Raw genomic sequence first — 18,347 nt, forward strand, 5'->3', positions numbered from 1 at the left:
GCTCTGGACTCCACAGTCCAGGATCCGTCCTTGACGAGTTTTCCTGCCGCCTTCACTTCTCCTCCTAAAGACCAAGGACTTTGATACTGAGGCCCTCCAAAGAGCTAGTCCGGATATTACAAACATTCATATACCATAATTTATTCAGCTGTTCTCTAATTGATGGGCATTCACTCAGTTTCTAGTTTCTTGCCACTACAAAGAGGGCTGCCACAAACATTTTTGCACATGTGGGTCCCTTTCCACCTTTTAAGATCTCTTTGGGATATAAGCTTTTGCTGGGTCAAAGAGTATACACAGTTTGATAACTTTCTGAGCATAGTTACAAATTGTTCTCCAGAAGGGTTGGATCTGTTCACAGTTTGACCAACAATGTATCAGTGTCCCAGTTTTCCCACATCCCCTGCAACACTGATCATTATCTTAGCCAATCTGAGAGGTGTGTAGTGGTATCACAGAATTGTCTTAATTTGTATTTCTCTGATCAATAGTGATTTGGAGCAACTTTTTATATGACTAGAAAGTTTCAATTTCTTCATCTGAAAATTGTCTGTTCCACATCCTTTACCATTTCTCAATTGGAGAATGGCTTGAATTTCTCTATATTTGAGTCATTTCTCTATATATTTTAGAAATGAGGCATTTACAGAATCTTTGAATGTAAAAATGTTTTCCCAGTTTATTGCTTCCCTTATAATCTTGTCTGCATTAGTTTTGTTTGTACAAAAACTTAACTTAATATAATCAAAATTATCTATTTTGTGATCAATAATGATCTCTAGTTCTTCTTTGGTTACAAATTCCTTTCTCCTCCATAGATCTGAGAGATAAACTATCTCATGTTCTTCTAATTTGTTTATAATATCATTCTTTATGACTTCTCTATGTGTTTCAGGCTATCTTTCAAAGGCAAATGGAATTCATTTCTTCTTATCCAAAAGTATTTTCTATGTTCTTCACTATCATTCCATTTTAATGATTTTTGAGAGGAAATAAATGAAAACAATCAGTTGGACTGCATGTTTGACAAGACTTCAACATTCTTTCATTTCCTTGTTATGGGTGCTCCTCCCTTTAAAGACCTTAAATGCTCAGTGACCTAGTAGATCATCTTTGAAAGTCCCTGTTTGTAAAACTTTTCTTTATCCTGAAGCTAACATGGTGATGAACCTCTGGAAAGTTAGTCTTCCAGCAAGAGAAAAGTGTATTTCATCTTGGGGTTCATATTTATAGCTTTTTCAGAATAGTGTAGGATCTGCCAAAAGCTTGTATTCTACTGGCACATCATTCTGGAATCCATCATCACACCTATTCCATACCACTGAACTCCAGAATTCTAGAGGCCGTTGCCTGAATTCAGATAAATGCTTCTTCCTTTCCTTCCTCTGCCTCTTCCTTCCCTGGCCTCCTTCAAGATTCAGATCAAATCCTACCTTGTGCAAGTGCCAGGTGCTACACCTGTGGGCTTTATCTCCTTCTATTGAGTTTCAATGTGCATCTGGACATGGACCAGCTGTGTTCCCCAAAGAGAGTCACAACCCAGAAGAGATGAAATCAAGATGTTATTTATTAGAGGCTCTTTCCTCTATCTTCTTCTCCTCTACAATCTTTGGTCCCTCCTTATATCCCCCTTTTCACACCAACCTCAAGGAAGTAAGCTTATGCTGACATGGGTGATTCAGGAAAGGTCAGAGACCCCAGCAAGGGATTTTATGTTGATGTGGCTGAGTCACGGAACTCACATCCTGATGACAGAGCACTTTTCGGGCCAAGAATGTTTTTTGGGTCACTGTGACTTGCTCTTTGACCTGAGCTATTGTCAGCAATCTTTGCAAGCCCCAGGGTCTTATGTTTGTCGGGGGAACTACAAAGTAATCTCCAAGCCAGCACAGATTTCCTGCCTGGGCCCAAGACCCCTGGACTTTGTGTCAGCACAAACTTCTTGCCCGCCCTCTTGGCTCCAACATGCAAGAAGCCTTTCCTGGTCACCCCTACTGTTAATGTCCTTCCTCTGATAATGCCCTTATATGTCTTCTATGTATATAGTCATATATATTTGATTTCCTCCATTAGAATGACAGATCCTCCAGTGCAAACATCCAACTTTTTGCTTTTCTTTGTAAACGTGCTCAGCTTAATAAGATTTGTTGACTGAGTGACTAAAGTGGCTCTTGGAAAGGGCACTGTGAGAGAGCCACTGATGAAAAAGCAGGATCAGTGAATTTAGTTTAAGCATATTAATAATGAATCAATCAACAGTTATTAAAGCACCTACTAAATCAGACAGTGTGCTAAGTGTTGGGAATATAAAAAGAGGCAAAAGACAGTCTTTGCCCAAGTCAATCACCTCCAGTCTTCCTCCAATGGAACCTTTCTAAGTAAGGATAGGGCAGAGGTTTGATTTCAATCAATTGATAAATATTTATTAATCGCTTACTATGTGGCAGGCACTGTACTAAGCCTGAGAATACAAAGAGGCAAAAGATAGTCACCTGCAGAAGTTGTGTCTCTAATGGGACTTCTACAGAGGATGGATTTCCACCTGTCTTCATGCATTAGCAACCACCTTTTCAAGAAAACCTTTAAAAATGGCACCCAATTCAACCCTACCTTTCTCCTCCGTTTCAGTCTTTGAGTTTCTTTTTATGGGAGCCTATTTCCCTCAAAACTCTACCTCCAAAATTTCTTTGGTCTCCTCGAAAAACAAAAATTTGGTCGTAACCTCGGTTGGTTGCCAATACCCAGAACCCGTGGAGTGTAAAAAACCAAAAAAATCAAAACCCAAAAATCCTTTAAAACCCTGCGGGAGGGGGAGGAGGAGGGGAAGGGGAAAGGAAAGGGGAAGGGAAAGGGGGAGGTTCAGGTCAGAGAACTTGGGGTGGTTCGGAAGTGGCGGGATCCTCGCGCTAGGTGGGGAGATGGATCGGGGGGAGGGGAGGGGGAAGGAGCATTAAGGCCCCTCGCCCTCCGTCGGCCTCGCCCCCAAGGTTAAGTTGAAGGTCTCCAGGGTCGGTCCGGAGACCCGGCTCAGACTTTCAGATCTCTGTGGCCGCCGCGGCTGGCGGAATTGTGCAAACGAGGAGCACTTGTTTCCGCTGGGTGTGGGCTCTGCGCGGGCTGTCACTGTCCGGGGACGAGGAATAGACCTCGCCGCAGCCGCCGCCGCCGCCACCACCCCCCTCCCGTCTGCGCGGCAGAGAGGAGGAGGAGGAAGAGGAGGAGGAGGAAGGGGAGCAGCCATGTCGCTATTGTCTCCAATCCTCCCGGCCCTCAAGGTCTATTATTTGGCCGTTATCGTGATCCTGTCGCAGCTCTATCAGCGCTACCGCTACGGCTTCTCTTTACCAGGTTAGCAAATCAGCCCGAGTGGGCTTCCTCAGGGCTCTCCGGGATCTGTCAGGTGTGGCCCGGAGCGCCGGAGAGGGTGAGAGTGTATGTGTTGGGAGTATGTGTGTGTTGAGGGGAAGGCGGAGGAAGAAGAGAAGGGGGTGTTCCTTCTTGTTCCTCCTTTATTACGGAGGCGGGGGTACAGGAACTTGAATCTGGGCCTCGCTTTCTCGGCGGAGCCTTTATTCTTTTTGCAGCCTCCGAACTTTCCTCCCGTGGGCGGTGTGTTTGAGTGTATGTGTGTTTGTGGGAGGTTGTTTTCTCCCCTCCCTCCCCCGCCGCGCCTTTGCCTCTTCCTGAGCTCTCTTAAGCCTCCTTCCGTGCCCGGCCCGGTTGGGATGGAGCTGTTTGTTTGGTTGTGGAAGCTGCAGCCCGGACCTGGGGAGGGGGCGAAAGTGGGAGAAGAGTCCCCTTTTCTGCTTTGCTCTCCTCTCTCCAGTCTCTCTTCTGTCCCCCACCCCCACCGTAGGACTCCGGTAGGAGGAAGAGACCCGGGTGTGGGGTGGGGTGGGGTGGCTATGCAACGCAGCACCCAGAACCTTGACCTTGGCCTGGCCGAAAACAATGAGCCCCCCCAGATTGCCTGCGCCCCCCACCCTACCAACCCCTATTGGGCTAGCGCGGAATTGGGGCTGGAGCACGTTAGGCGGAGCTTATAATTCCCTTCAACTTCCCCCATCCCCATTCCCCCATTCACGGGGCTACTGCTGAAGGGGTTTGTGCGGGGAGTGGGGGAGGAGGAGGGCGTCGGGGGAGGGGCAAGGGGAAGCTGGACGGAAGCGCGAATCACCGGTCCCCGGACAGAACTCGGAAGCCGATCTCGTGCGCAAGCGCTTCAGTGCCTGAACCGGCTGGCTTCTCAGGGCCGCACCATCACTGGCCTTAGTTTCCTACCTCCGCTGGGGCCACTAGTTTAGTCTCAGTAACCCTGTGGGCTGTGTCCTGGGTGGAGTGGTGGGTGGGGGACGACGGGAGACCGAGCTCTGGCCTAGCTCTGGCTGTTGCCCGGCTCCTCCTCTTCTCCTCCTCCCCACCCCTCTTCGCACCCCTCTTCCCCCTTGCGTTGCACACTTGGCCGACCTGGCTTTTCTGCTTGCTGCACACCCTCCCATTCCCTCCCCAAGCTTTGTCTCAGCGGTTTGGCTGAGACTTTTTTTTTTTTTTTTGCTTCTTCAGGGCTAGGAGAATTGGGTTCTTATGGTTTGATTTTTTCCCCCCTAACATTGCTAAATCCTTTGTAAGAAATAGCAACCTCTTGTTTATCTGTTTTGGGTTACAAATCTCAGGTCGTTTTCCAACTCCAGATTATTTTTGGATGTGACAGCCCAGGGCATGCCTGCAGTATGTAACTTAGACCGATTTTACCTGGCTCTCTTGCCTTCCTTCATTCTTTTGAGTTTGCTGCCGAACTGCACAGTCAGCATTACCACCTTGCTCTCCCCAATTGCCCATATGAAGGAAATGTGGGTTTCCAGAGAACTTTAATATTGCTGCAGCTGAGTTGTAGGTAAGGAATGGATTCTTAATGCATGAATAGAAGAGAAATTAAATTTACAGTTTAAAAATTTTTGAAGCTGGTAGGGGATGAAGACTGGGAATGGATAAAGAGAGGTAATAAGTAAGTTTTCTTAAGTGCCACAAAAAATGTGAAAATGAATGTGCAGTTTGGATAATTCAGATGCCATCACATCTAGTTAATTGGATAACTTTATTTCTTTGAGTTTTTTTCTTTGTTTTCTTATCCTTAAAAGAACATATAAACATTAGATTGAATTCCCCACTCTTCTAAACAGATTGTAGAGCCTAATTTAGTTTAAAGGTCAACTAAACGTTTTTCTAGCTTTAGTTTTTCTGACTACAGGAATTGAAGCATTCACAATCTCATTGATAACATTTACTAAATCTGTAGTAATTAGAACAGAATAGAAAACATATGCTATCCCCTTTCCCCCCCACTTTAAAGTATTATGAATTACTGGATCTAACTGATAGATTGAGAAACATTAGTTTTGTTATGAGAAGGAGATTAGAAAAAAAGTATTGCATATAAATTGGACTAAAATTTAGTACTGGTAAAACTTAGAATTTTCTGATGAGAAATTCATTCCTTGGTAAAGGACATCATTAAATTTAGAGTGGTTAAGTAATAGACGTAATATCTCTTCAGTAAAATAGTTGAAATGATCCCCTTAGACTTTATTGTTGTGCATCTTAAAAACAAAATATTAAAAAAAAACCAGTTCTTTGTAAACTTCTTTGCTTAAAGATAAAATAATTTTCAAGAGTCAACTTGCAGTATCACAAATTTCAGGAAATGAAATAGGTTTTAGAAATTCTATAACTGCTGCCAACATTTCAGAGGGTCATAGTTTCTGAATAAAAATGTACACAATTAAACTCTTAAAGGGGTGTTGTTATTTTTTAAAGTTGATCATTCCCTATTGATTGGAATAGTCCCATGGGGACAGGGGTGAAGGAAATATTACCATTGTTTTGTTTGTCAAAATCCCAAATATATACAACTATTTCTTCAGTGCAATTTAACTTGGCTTTTAAAGAACTTCTTTATTTAGATATCTCTATCACAAAACTCATTCCTTAGAATGCTGAATGGAACTTCAGATGACTTGATCTGTTCAAAGGTCATAAGACTGCCAAACTGCTAATGAAGTTACAAGTTTCATATTTCAGAATGGAAATAGCTGGAAGTCTTCTGGGAACATTGAAATTGAATGAGTTCTAAGGAGTTTAAAAAGAAAATTTTAATGAAATGTAAGTTTGGGGATCATTTTCTTTAATTGAGATTAGACTAAGTGATTTGTAAACTGGATTAAGTTGAAAAAGTAGGGAAAAAATTCTTTAAATGGCTTAAAACTTCAAAGTAAATTCTTCAAAAATACGTATTATGAAGCATCAGTGTTTATTTGACAGTTGTATATTTACACAGATCATTTATTAGTAACTACTGTATCACTTTTCCCCTTCAAATGCTTATTTTATTTAAAAATAAGTGCATATTAGAAATGTCTTCTTGAAGGTGTGATATTACCTCATAATCAGGTTTTTAAAACCGAGATCTAGTCAGTATATTTAGAAAGATGAGCTAATGCTAATTGTGACATGAACATCTCAACATCGAAATGATTTGTAACCTCTTAAAACTCAGAGAATTTTAGAGCAGGAAATAACCTTAGAGTTTGTTTAGTCTAAAGCTCTTTATTTTATAGATGGATATAATATATAGATGGATAAAGATAGATAAATGGAGGGAGTTGGGAGTAGAATCAAAATCTTTTGATATCCAGATCAGGAATCTTTCCACTATACCAGGTAATAATACTGTGTTTCATCACTTTGAAATCATGTTGTCCTTGCAGCTGAATCGTATCTCAGAGACAAGATTTCTCCAATTTTTAACTGTGTGGAGTTATGATAGCTAAAGAAAATTGCCAGGATATGTTTTACCTTCCATTGTTAATTAACTTGTAAAATATATGTTGTGTTTTGTAATATGGAAGAAATTTTGTTAATGTTGAACTTGAGAAATCAATATCCAGAAAAATATGGCGATAGATGAAAAGATCTGAACCACCTGTAATGTTTATTTTTGGTGGGGAGTTAACATCTATAACTTTAAAAATGAATTAACTTAAATAAAATATTTTTATGTAGGAATCCAAATATAGGAAAGCCATTTTCCTTATATAACAAAAATATTGAACGTTTTTACAAAAGCATCATAAAAATGGACATTTTAATATTAAGAATTTGAGAGTTTCAACCATCAGTTTTATTAGGATATGTAAGGTAATGATAATCTGTGTGTATGTATGTATGTTAGTGATGTGTTGATTTACTAAACATATTTTATAAAGAGGAAGCATTATAATTTACACTTCTTGTTTGTCTTATGCTTTGTGGAGAGCCAGTGATTGTGGGGTATTTTTTATGATGCGTGAGAAAACCATCTGTGGACAGTATTTCTAGTCACTTGATATCAGGGTTGTAACCCTACTGGGGCTTTTGGGACACAGAAATTATGGCTTAGAGACCAGATGGGGAGTTTTGACTCTTAGAGAAAATTGTCAAAATGGGAGTGGCACATGGCTCCACTTGGTGGTTGAGATGGTAGGGTAAGCCCTACTCCTTTGTTTTTCCTATGATAACAAAGTCTTATTTTGTAATGGTTTAGATGTTCGTCTAGTAAAAAGTTGTGTTTCTTAAGTGAAAAATTTAGAATTTGAGTAAAATTACCCATATTTTCCTATAGCCAATTATAAACAAGGCATCACCATATTGTTTTGTGTTAAGTAAGTGATCATAGATAATGAGGGTCTCATTATGTTGACATTTTTCAGTACCTTGCCCCTTGGTAATGAGATTTTTGTCTGGGCTTAAAGCTGTTTTCTCAGCCTATTATAAAATAACATATTTGGAAAGTCTCTGACTCTTTGTGACCCCATTTATTTTTTGTTTGTTTGTTTGTTTGTTTTTTTGACAAAGGTACTGGAGTGCTTTGTTGTTTCCTTCTTTAGCTCACTTTTATTGAAAAGGAAACTAAGTTAAATCAGGGTTAAATGACTTGCCTAAAGTCACATAGCTAGTAAATATCTGAACTTTGACTCCAGGCCTGGTGCTCTATCCATTGCACCATTGCCTTTGGAGAGCTATTATTTACTGCTTTGAATGTCAACCCTGGGTGAAAATAGCAGTAAAGTCTAAATTAAAAGCTACTGAAGGAAGAGCACAACCAGATTTTTTTTTTTTTCCTTTTCTTTTTAAATTGACTAGATATTTTATAGCTTGTTTTCTTTCTTGGACATCATTCTTTGCAATAAGCCTAATTTAGGGGCTTTGTTTTTCCATGAATCGGCATGTTCCAATCCAATTCAATAAACATTTTCTAGGTGCTTATTGTGTTCCCAGCACTGAACTACACACTTTTGATACAATTAATGAAAACAAAAATAGCCCATTCCCTCAAGGAGTTTATGTTCTAAAGAGGAGATAACACATCATTTTCTTTTTTGGGTGTTCATGCAGATTTATTTTGAAGTGTTTTATAGGTTCATAAGCTCCTAGATTTAAAATTGGAAAGGACTTTAGATTTCATTGAAGTCCAACTATCTCATTTGACTGATGAGAAAACTGAGACCCAAAAGGGAGACGAAAATTGCCTGGAGTCACTCAGCTAGCAAGCAGTGGAGCTGAGCTTGAACCCAGGTTCTTTAACTCCTCAACTCCAGGATGCTTTCCAGGAAATAGTGTGTTACTTCTCTCACCTTGAAACTCAGGCTTCCAGTTGGGTGATAGCTTATTTAAGCCACTGTAAATGTACAAATGGAGGCCTCTAAACAGGGATGATAATAAAATGCATAAATGATTTGCTTGCCAACATAAATCTTAGTACAATTAAGATCCACAATTAAACTATAGTTTGTCATAACTTCTGTCCCCTTCTAAGCCATATTAAAATCATGTATTGTGTCTTGAAGCCATTATTATAAGATGTGATCTTTGCAATATTTGTTTAAAATCATTGAAATTACTTGGCCACAGGAATAAGACTCAGATTTTAATAACTTTTATTAACAAAATGAATGAGATTTGCTGCTTATATTCAACAAGAATTTATTAATCACCTACTATGTATCAGGCTCCTATACTAAACATCAAAAACTCTCTTCAAATTTGTATATACTAAATATAAAACTGGCATCCTGAATGGGGACTTAAAGAAAACATGAACATTTGGGCATTTAGCTGTTTTCTAAATTTCCAGGGACACTTTTAATTTTTGTTAACCTCGACTCTAGAAATAAACATTTTCATTTGATATTTTTAACAACTGCTAGTCAGAAAATTCCAAGAATGAAGACATTCAGCATTACTCTAATAAAGGTTATTATTATTTTAATAAACAACATGATATGTTAAAAATTGCTTATTTAAATGGGAGAAAAAAAGTTTCTTGCTTGTTTAGAACTTTCTTTTGCATCATTAAAACGTCTCATAAGTTGGCACTTTTTTTTTTTTTTTTGACATACTTGGTTTCAGGCTAGTTCTTGCCTTATATGCTTATGCTATATTTCAAGTAGCATCAGGTTCTCTAGCAAGTATTAGCAGTAAAAACGCTAACTCTTGCCCTAACTAGAGTTTTGTAAATGCATGTGTCTGCATGTAGTAAATGTGTGTGTGTGCATGTGCACGTATGTGCTTGCATTTCCATAAATAGTTTAAAGTTCTGTTGCTAATTATCTGCAAAACTTTCCTATCCAAGTGCTTGTTAAGACTACTGGAACCAGTTAATATGAAACAGTTAAAGTTAGAAAATAGATGTAAGATAAAGATTTGCCTACTTTTAATATTAACTTTATCTTGAGATGTTCTTTTGAATAAAAAATGTTAAAATAATAGCAATGAATTTATTTATTTAGGGAACATTAAACAAAATTCCCGATTCTTCCTCTAATGGGAGCTTTCCTCCCTTAATATTGAAAAGACATTTGTCAAATTGGACATCTTATATAAGCCACAAATCCTGGAGACATCATCCTAACTTCCCAATCTAGTTAGAAGAGTGGGTTTAGCATTGAGTTTGCAAATGTGCTGATTTCAGTTCTGTAGTGAAGCTGTGATCACACCAGGAGTACTTTCTCATTTTTTGTTTATGTTACTGCTTTTTAGCAGGTACTCATTAATGAGTGAAGGATCAAAAGGCAGGACGGTGGTGGAGAAGCAATGGAGAATAAAAGCTTAGAAAGTTCACCATCAGACCTAAAGTTAGTGGCTCATCCGAGAGCAAAAAGCAAAGTTTGGAAATACTTCGGTTTTGATACCAATGCAGAAGGATGCATATTACAGTGGAAGAAGATCTACTGTCGTATTTGTATGGCACAGATTGCCTATTCAGGAAACACTTCCAACCTTTCATACCACCTGGAGAAAAATCATCCAGATGAATTTTGTGAATTTGTAAAGAGTAATACAGAACAGATGAGGGAGGCTTTTGCTACCGCTTTTTCAAAACTAAAGCCAGAATCTTCACAGCAGGTTGTTCAGGACACTTTAATCATGAAGACCAGCCACAGTTATGAAAACAAAAAGCATCAGGAGCTGACCTCTGCTGTGATTAGCCTAATTTGTGAGGGCATGTATCCTTCCTCCATAGTGGATGAGCCTACGTTTAAGATGCTTTTGAAAACAGCAGATCCAAGATATGAACTTCCTAGCAGAAAATATTTCTGCACAAAAGCAATTCCTGAAAAATACAATGCAGTTAGAGAAATTGTCTTGAAAGAACTGACTGACATTTTGTGGTGTGGAATATCCACAGATATTTGGAGAAGTCAAAACCAGAATAGGTCCTATGTAACCCTTGCGGTTCATTTCCTCAATAGCAGCTCTTCTCATTGTTTGGCTGTTAACTCACGATGCTTAAAGACTTTTGAGGTCCCTGAAGAAAACACTGCAGAGACAATTACAAGAGTTCTTTATGAGATTTTCATTGAATGGGGGATCAACACAAAAGTCTTTGGTGCTACAACAGATTATGGCAAAGATATTGTTAAAGCTTGCTCACTTCTAGATATTCCAGTTCAGATGCCTTGTTTGGGTCAGACTTTCAATGCAGGGATACAACAAGCTTTCCAGCTTCCTAAGCTGGGTAGTCTCTTGACAAGGTGCCGGAAATTGGTGGAGTATTTTCAGCAGTCTACAGTAGCCATGTACATGTTAAGTGAAAAACAGAAACAGCAGAACATCATGCACTGCATGCTTGTGAGCGATCGTGTTTCCTGGTGGGGAAGCACACTTGCTATGTTGCAACGATTGAAAGAGCAGCAGTTTATCATTGCAGCTGTTTTGGTGGAAGACAGCAATAATCACCATCTTATGTTGGAGACCAGTGAATGGAACACCATTGAGGGGTTGGTGGACCTCTTGCATCCCTTTAAGCAAGTGGCTGAAATGATGTCTGCATCCAAGTATCCCACAATAAGCATGGTGAAACCCCTCCTTCATATGCTTCTCAACACAACCCTGAACATCAAAGAAAATGATTCGAAAGAAATCAGCATGGCCAAGGAAGTGATAGCCAAAGAATTGTCAACAACATACCAGGAGACCCCTGAGATAGACATGTTCCTTAATGTGGCAACATTCCTGGACCCTAGGTACAAGAAACTGCCTTTCCTTTCTGCATTTGAACGGCAGCAGGTTGAAAACAGAGTTGTAGAGGAAGCAAAAAGCCTTTTGGAGAAAGTAAAGGAAAATAGTTTCAGGCCTGAAGAAAAGCTCTTTTCATTATCTGAAGAGCCACCAGTGAAAAAAATGATTATTTCTTCGACCCCACCACCAACTAGTGCAATTAATAATATGCTGGCAGAAATCTTCTGCCAAACAGGGGGTGTAGAAGATCAAGAGGAATGGCATGCCCAGATTGTGGAAGAATTGAGCAATTTTAAGTCTCAAAAAGTACTTGGTCTAAATGAAGATCCCCTTAAATGGTGGTCTGATCGATTGGCATTGTTTCCTGTCTTACCAAAGGTACTTCAGAAGTATTGGTGTATTTTGGCTACAAGGGTCTTCCCTGAACGACTTTTTGGTTCATCTGCCAATGTTGTAAGTGCTAAGAGGAACAGATTAGCTCCAGCTCATGTGGATGAGCAAATATTTTTATATGAAAACACTCGTAATGGGTCTGAACCTGAACCTGAAGATGAGGATGAGGGGGAATGGGGCTTGGAACAAGAACAGATTTATACTTTAAGTGATACAGTTAATGTAAGCAACAGTTTCTTTAATATAAGGGACAGTGGATTCATCTGATGATGCTAACAATGCATTAAAGAAAAGCTGTTTGTCCTAAAAGTTACCAAAAATAACCTGTTTGATGCTTTCTTGTAAATATAAGACAGATGTAACAGTGGCTTGGTTTTTCATTTTCATGTATTTGTGCCTGCCATCCATAATCTCAACATAGAAAAGAAAGCTGATATTTGATATTAACTGAAATAAGAAAGATGGAGTGTTCTCCTTAGGATTTGACTGTGATTCCTGGCCCTATCATTAATTATTATTATTTTTTAAACCAATGAAATTAAACATTTAGAAATCCAATTGAAAAAGGCCCTCTGAGGAGTTTGCCAGATTAAATTTAAAATTTATTAATAAAAGTAGAATTGGAGGGGAGAGTTTTTATTTTAAAATGTTTTATTTCATTTAATTCAGTCATATATCTAATAGTTTTTTAGAGAGATCAGAGACCAAGCAAAAAAATAATTCCTTTCCTAGAGTCCTAGGTATAAGGTTATATGTTATTAAAATTTAAATATGTAAAATATTTACTTTTTAATTTAAATGGAAACTTCCCTCAGAAAATTCTGAAAGTCCTTTAGTAGAAATATTCTTTAAAGAGAAGGCTAACTTTTAAGTTTAGTCTTAATTGCAAATGAGCATATAGAAGCACTTACCTTCCTTATTCCTTGCCCAAATATGAGGTGTTAAATTTTTATTATGTTTCTTGTCATACTGCCAGTTCTGAAACATCTCCCTGTTGCCAGAATTCTACTTGTAGAGGTGGTTAGTCCAAACTTTCCTAAAATTATTGCATCCTTTTTCTGGTTGATGTATTCTTATGTATATGATAGTTTGCTTTGTGTCAGAATGCTCAAGTGTTCTGCATTTCCTTAAAGGAAAAAAAAAAAGTATTTTTTTTCAGGCAGAAATAATGTAAAAAAGTTGCTTTTAAAACAAAACAAAACAAAAATTCCTAGCCAGTTTTCTGGTTTGTTACATGAAGGTAGCCAAATGCCCATGAGGATTTAGCAGAAAAATTAATCTTTTTATCTTTAACTCTCCTTAAAAGCAGGGATACTTGTTATAGTGTTCAAATCCCCAGGACTCAGCCCAGTGCCTTGCACAAAGTAGGCGCTTAATAATTATTTGCTTAGTTGAAATGAATTTAATTTTATACCAGTAGTCTAAATAAATTTGCAAAGTTGCCCATTATGATTTACCTCTTGAGTCAGTTTGAGGTGTTTACTTTCGGTATTCAGGGAAGTATGAAGGAATCCGATAAATTTTAATCTATTATTTTATCTTTAAAACTTTTTGATTGTTAGAGAATTCAAAGAGGCACACCATCTTTCTGTGTTAGATTCACCTCGCTGGCTATTCTGTGCATCTATTTAAGCAACCCATATTGGGAAAGACTGCATATAAATGGTTTAGGAATGACCATTTTAACTAGTAACTAAATTCTGCCCTGGGGTTGGAGTGTTGATATGTGAGTGTTTAGAAGAAAAAAAAAAAGTCAACCCTGGAGTTGGTGAGAATTTCATGTGCCTTTTGAAGGATAGCATCTGGTCTCTGTCATCAGTGATGCATGTTTTTAGGAAATAAATTTGCAGGTTAAAAGTAACCAGAAGAGATATTTCCTTTTAAAGGAAAATATGATGTTAACTTTATGAACATACTGTATAATTTTAGGCTTTTTGTAATTCATTTGTTAACGTACTGAGACACTGTCATGTTAGAGGTGAGAAGGTAGTGTCTAAGTTGGCCATAATAGAATATGGCTGGTAGATTCACCTCTGTTCTTCACTCTAAGACTCCTAAGGCTGGAAATACTGTACAATGCAACTTGTATTTGCCCTTACTTGTGTTTTTTTTTTTTTTTTTTTTTAATAGCAGTACAGTGCACAGTTCTGTTCTTTGAATCTCTGAATAATGAAACTGTAAACTGTTGTAATGAGACTAGTCTCATTGCATTTTGTTTTTGTTTTTTGTTTGTTTTTGTTTTTTTGCCTTTGTTTTTGTTTTTAAAATTCTTGTTGTCGGTCTTGCCCATTGGCTATGTTTCTTATTTAATGTTTTAGGTTTTGACTATTGTTAAATAAACCAGAGAAATAAATTAGCTCCTAATTTATTTGTCTGATGTGTGTTCATATTGATAGCACTTTGATTAAATTCTAGCAATGAGAGAGTTTTTTTTAAAAAGACACTTTTTCAAAGCATTCAACAAAAACTTAGTATTTTCTTTTCTGACCTTTTGAAATTTAGAAATATTATGATGCACAAAAATTTTTTTGAATTAAAAAGTCTAGTTCTGTAAAAATCAGTTGCTTGAAAATTTTCCTAAAGTTGGAATTGCTTGCTACTTTCCTTTCTTGTCCTGGAAATAGAATAGATGTTTGTGGGGAGAAGTTTTGAGGACTTTATTCAGGTATAGGTAAGAATTTTGGTTGGTTGGAATCAAATCTAACACTTCTACTATAGGGAATTGTAGGATATTTTATTCTTTTAAAAAGTGGAATAAAGGAAAAGAACAAAGGAAGCCAGTATATCACACCTTACACTAGCAATGTGTTAGTTGACAATGCCTCATTCTAGAAAGCAATCAAAAATCTTAGATCAAAATAGGCCAATCTTCATTTATCAAGTTTACCCCTAGAGTATTTTTCCAAATTTTGAATGGAAAATGCCTCAATATTATTTGTTGCATTATTATTTGGAATTCGTTCTCTTAGCATTTAAGGATCATTACATTTCTTGTGACTATCTTTATATATAATTTTTTTTCTGAGCTACTGTATAATAACTGTGTGTATATATATATGTGTGTGTGTATCTATACATATGTATCTACACACACACACACACACACACACACACACACACACACACACAAATCTGTTTTCTTATCAGTGATTGCATGGGACAAACTCCCTTAAAATTTTTCCTTATGTATGATTTTAATGTAAAGTCATAATTCTGGACAGAGATTCTTCCTCTGCCCCTCACCCCTTACTCCCACAAAAATATTTCTTTCACAGAGGAGCTTAGTAAGCTTTTAAGTGTTTATATTTATCAAGAAAAAGAAATAATTCCATGATAACTCCAAAATCAATATGCTTTCATTTCAGTTTTTAAATATTTCTTAAAGATCCAGGAAATTTTGAAAATGAAAGAGTTGAATTTAGAAATATTGTACATAGATTCCATGAAAAAAAAATCCACTTAATCTTAAATGCTGCATCTATTTCAATTCTTGTACCCTCTTAGGTTTTTTTTGTTTTTAAACTTGAATGTCATTTCATATATTGGAAATTGTAGATATTGCACACCTAAATCATTGTACTGTATTTATATTATTAACTCAGGGATAATGACTGTCTTAATTTAAATGATCTGTGTTGTGTCTAATTGTTTTTCAAATCTAAAAATGAAATACATTTGATGATGTAAAAGTTTATAATCTGTATCTCTATTGACAGAGAATGTGAAATCAAACTTGACCTTTAAATTTCTTTTCAAGTTTCTTGTTCAGCACACATCTGGAGCCTCCTCTTGGAAACTTTCAGGTGGCTCATGCTGACTATTTTAGGCCTCCAATTTTTATATCCTATCAACAGCATTTTTATAGGATGCTTTTTCTTCCCCTTTTTGATGTTACATTCAAGAAAGTCCTCTGCTGTTTAACAAGCCTGTTCTTATCTCCATGGTGCCTAGCACAGGGTGTCATCAGCATTATCACTTAGGACTGTGGCTTAATATTTGTACAACATGGTCAGCAAGGGACCTGCATGGTGTTTTAGTTGCTTGAAGATTAAAATAAGTTTTTCTAATTTTTTTAAAGTTATGTCCTTGTAATGAAATTGTTCTAAAAATGATTACCTTCCTTTTTTCTGCAATTTTTTTTTATTAGATAAATTGCACAATATCCAAAAATATGTGGAGGGGAAAAAAAAGACATTGTTTTTATTAAGTTTTGGTGTGATGTACTTTAGATGAATAATTATGCTCTTTCTGTATAACTCTTTGGTGTATATGACTATAAGTGACTTTTCTTTTAAACTTTGTCTATTACTTGTTGATGAAGAGAACTTTATGGGTGTCATATTCCCTTATTACATTGTCTCTGTTGCTGTTCTGAACAATTTGTTCTTTTTGGATTGAAATTATTAGGAACTTAGCTTTAAGAATGTACCAAACAAAAAGTAATGATAAGATTTCAGGGGTTTAAATATTTCATTTTATGATGTCTAATATTTAAATTCTATATAATATTTATTTTTACAATAATAATTATGTGAGTAATGTTTTATCTGATTTGGTCCTATGGACTCCTTACTGAATTTTAGGTGCTATGTTTGCCTTGTTTTTGAATTGTGGTATCTAATAAGATTATATATTTTCTGTTGGTTGTTCTCAGAATACAACATTTGTGCCTTTTTGATTTGCTTTTATAGCCACTGGTGAGGGTGAATTTAATATATTAAAAATATGTTAATATACTTAAAATAGTGGAAAAAATGGTATAGAGAAGTTTAACTATTTCCAAAAGTCTACTAATTAATTATAGGCTTTTTCCTCTTCTTGGAAGATATAATTTGAATAAGTATTGATGTATCTAAAGGAGTTGTTTTTTTTTTTTTTTTTGAAATATGTAACATTTTGACACATACAAATGTATTAAAATTAAGAGAAGACACGGTTGGATTAACTTTTTTTAAAAATAAATGTACTTATATAATTATAACTTGTTTCAACTTATATACAGTGTCTTGAAACTGAAATATAGTTGGGTTTTTTTTTTACAGTTATGGAAAACAAAATCTTGAAGTTAGAGGCAATTTTAATAGATTTGTTGTGTTTATAGGGTTTAATTCAGAATACACCTCAGAAGTCAGTTGATCCAAAATCCTCCTGTTGCAGGATTCCTTTTTGATATATTCCTAATAGTGACCCAGATTTTGCTTCACTTGTTATAATGCCAATGTTTTTAGATAGTCTCCTTACTCTCTATTCCCTTATCCTTTTGTGACCTGTTGATTTGTTCAGTAGCTCTAAATATTAGAAACTTTTTATGTTGAATTGAGACTACTTATTAGAAGTTATCCATTGGCACTAACTTGACCCTTTGGAATAATACCACTCCAAGTATATTGCGACTTTTAACATGGAAGCACTTCAGAAATTTGAAGGTAGTCTTTACATTCTCACTATGTCTTTTCTTTTATGGGCTGAACATCATAGTTCCCTAATTATTCCTGTGGTTTTCAGGCATCTTGCCATATAAAACTTTCTCTGGATGCGTTCTAGTTTGTTAGTATTTCTGTGGTACTCAGATCAGATGCAACATTCCAGAATTTGGTCTGATCAGCACTTAGATTGTTAGTTGATTGTTAACACTCTTGACTTGGTCACTATTCTTTTATTAACGAAGCCTTATTATTTTTGTTAGTTGTTTTAGTGTTTTTCATTAGTAACTTTACACCTGTTGATTTGAAGGTTCCTTTCATATGAACTTTTGTCAAGCCTCTTCTATTCCTGTACAAGTCTTTTTTTGATCCTAAATATAGGAGCCTTGCTTTCATTTATTTAAGCCTTATCTATTGAGTATATGAAGTACTTTGCTAGGTGCTTTATTCCTGTTAATCTGTTGATGTATCCTAATTTGTCGTACGACATGTAAGTCAACCCTATCAACATTGTCACCAGCAAATTTGACAAGCATCTTATATATCCATCCAATATTTTTATAGAAATGATGATCCTATAGTCAAGACAGAGCCCTGTTGCACACCACTAAAGACTTCCATTCAGGTTGATGTTTTATCTCTGGGTATAACTAGGCCAACTCTGAATCTACATACTAATATTATATCCTCCTACATAACTTACTCCATCAGATATGTAAAGATACTGTGAGAAAATAATCATATTTTATTATATAAGGATATTTTATGAAAGTTAGATTTTGATTTTCTTACCATCAATAGTCTAATAATCCTAAGATTAAAAGAAATTGTTAGTGCCAATTTTTATTTTAAACTTTTAAGATGTGGCAAAGTTTCTCTTCTGATTTTTCTTGATCTATTATGTAAGAGCATGAGAAGTATTTTTTCTGCTAATATCTCTAAAATGTATAATATCCATCACTTGAAAAAATACTT

The 18,347-nt window shown here is 36.5% G+C and overlaps 2 protein-coding genes across 4 annotated transcripts in view; both read left to right on the forward strand.

The window, feature by feature from the left end:
• Positions 1–1,116: 1,116 nt before the first annotated feature.
• The window catches only part of DHRSX (dehydrogenase/reductase X-linked), a 431,936-nt gene continuing 414,705 nt past the window's right edge, over positions 1,117–18,347 (forward strand). The window contains exon 1 of the mRNA XM_051984589.1: positions 1,117–3,348. Within this exon, the coding sequence (XP_051840549.1) occupies positions 3,240–3,348 (109 nt within the window). The 5' untranslated portion in view covers positions 1,117–3,239. The remainder of the gene's footprint in view (positions 3,349–18,347) is intronic.
• ZBED1 (zinc finger BED-type containing 1) lies at positions 3,261–14,317 on the forward strand. 3 transcript variants are annotated; one of them, XM_051984587.1, is made up of 3 exons: positions 3,261–3,348; positions 4,674–4,894; positions 10,075–14,317. In XM_051984587.1, the coding sequence occupies exon 3, from the start codon at positions 10,129–10,131 to the stop codon at positions 12,214–12,216; it is 2,088 nt and encodes a 695-aa protein (XP_051840547.1). In that variant the 5' UTR covers positions 3,261–3,348; positions 4,674–4,894; positions 10,075–10,128; the 3' UTR covers positions 12,217–14,317. The 3 variants fall into 3 exon arrangements, with proteins under 3 accessions (XP_051840547.1, XP_051840548.1, XP_051840546.1); XM_051984588.1 differs by lacking the exon at positions 4,674–4,894 and having other exon boundaries at positions 3,265–3,348; XM_051984586.1 differs by lacking the exons at positions 3,261–3,348; positions 4,674–4,894 and adding an exon at positions 4,901–6,159.

This window comes from Antechinus flavipes, chromosome 3, assembly GCF_016432865.1.
Source record: "Antechinus flavipes isolate AdamAnt ecotype Samford, QLD, Australia chromosome 3, AdamAnt_v2, whole genome shotgun sequence".
Taxonomy (NCBI): domain Eukaryota; kingdom Metazoa; phylum Chordata; class Mammalia; order Dasyuromorphia; family Dasyuridae; genus Antechinus; species Antechinus flavipes.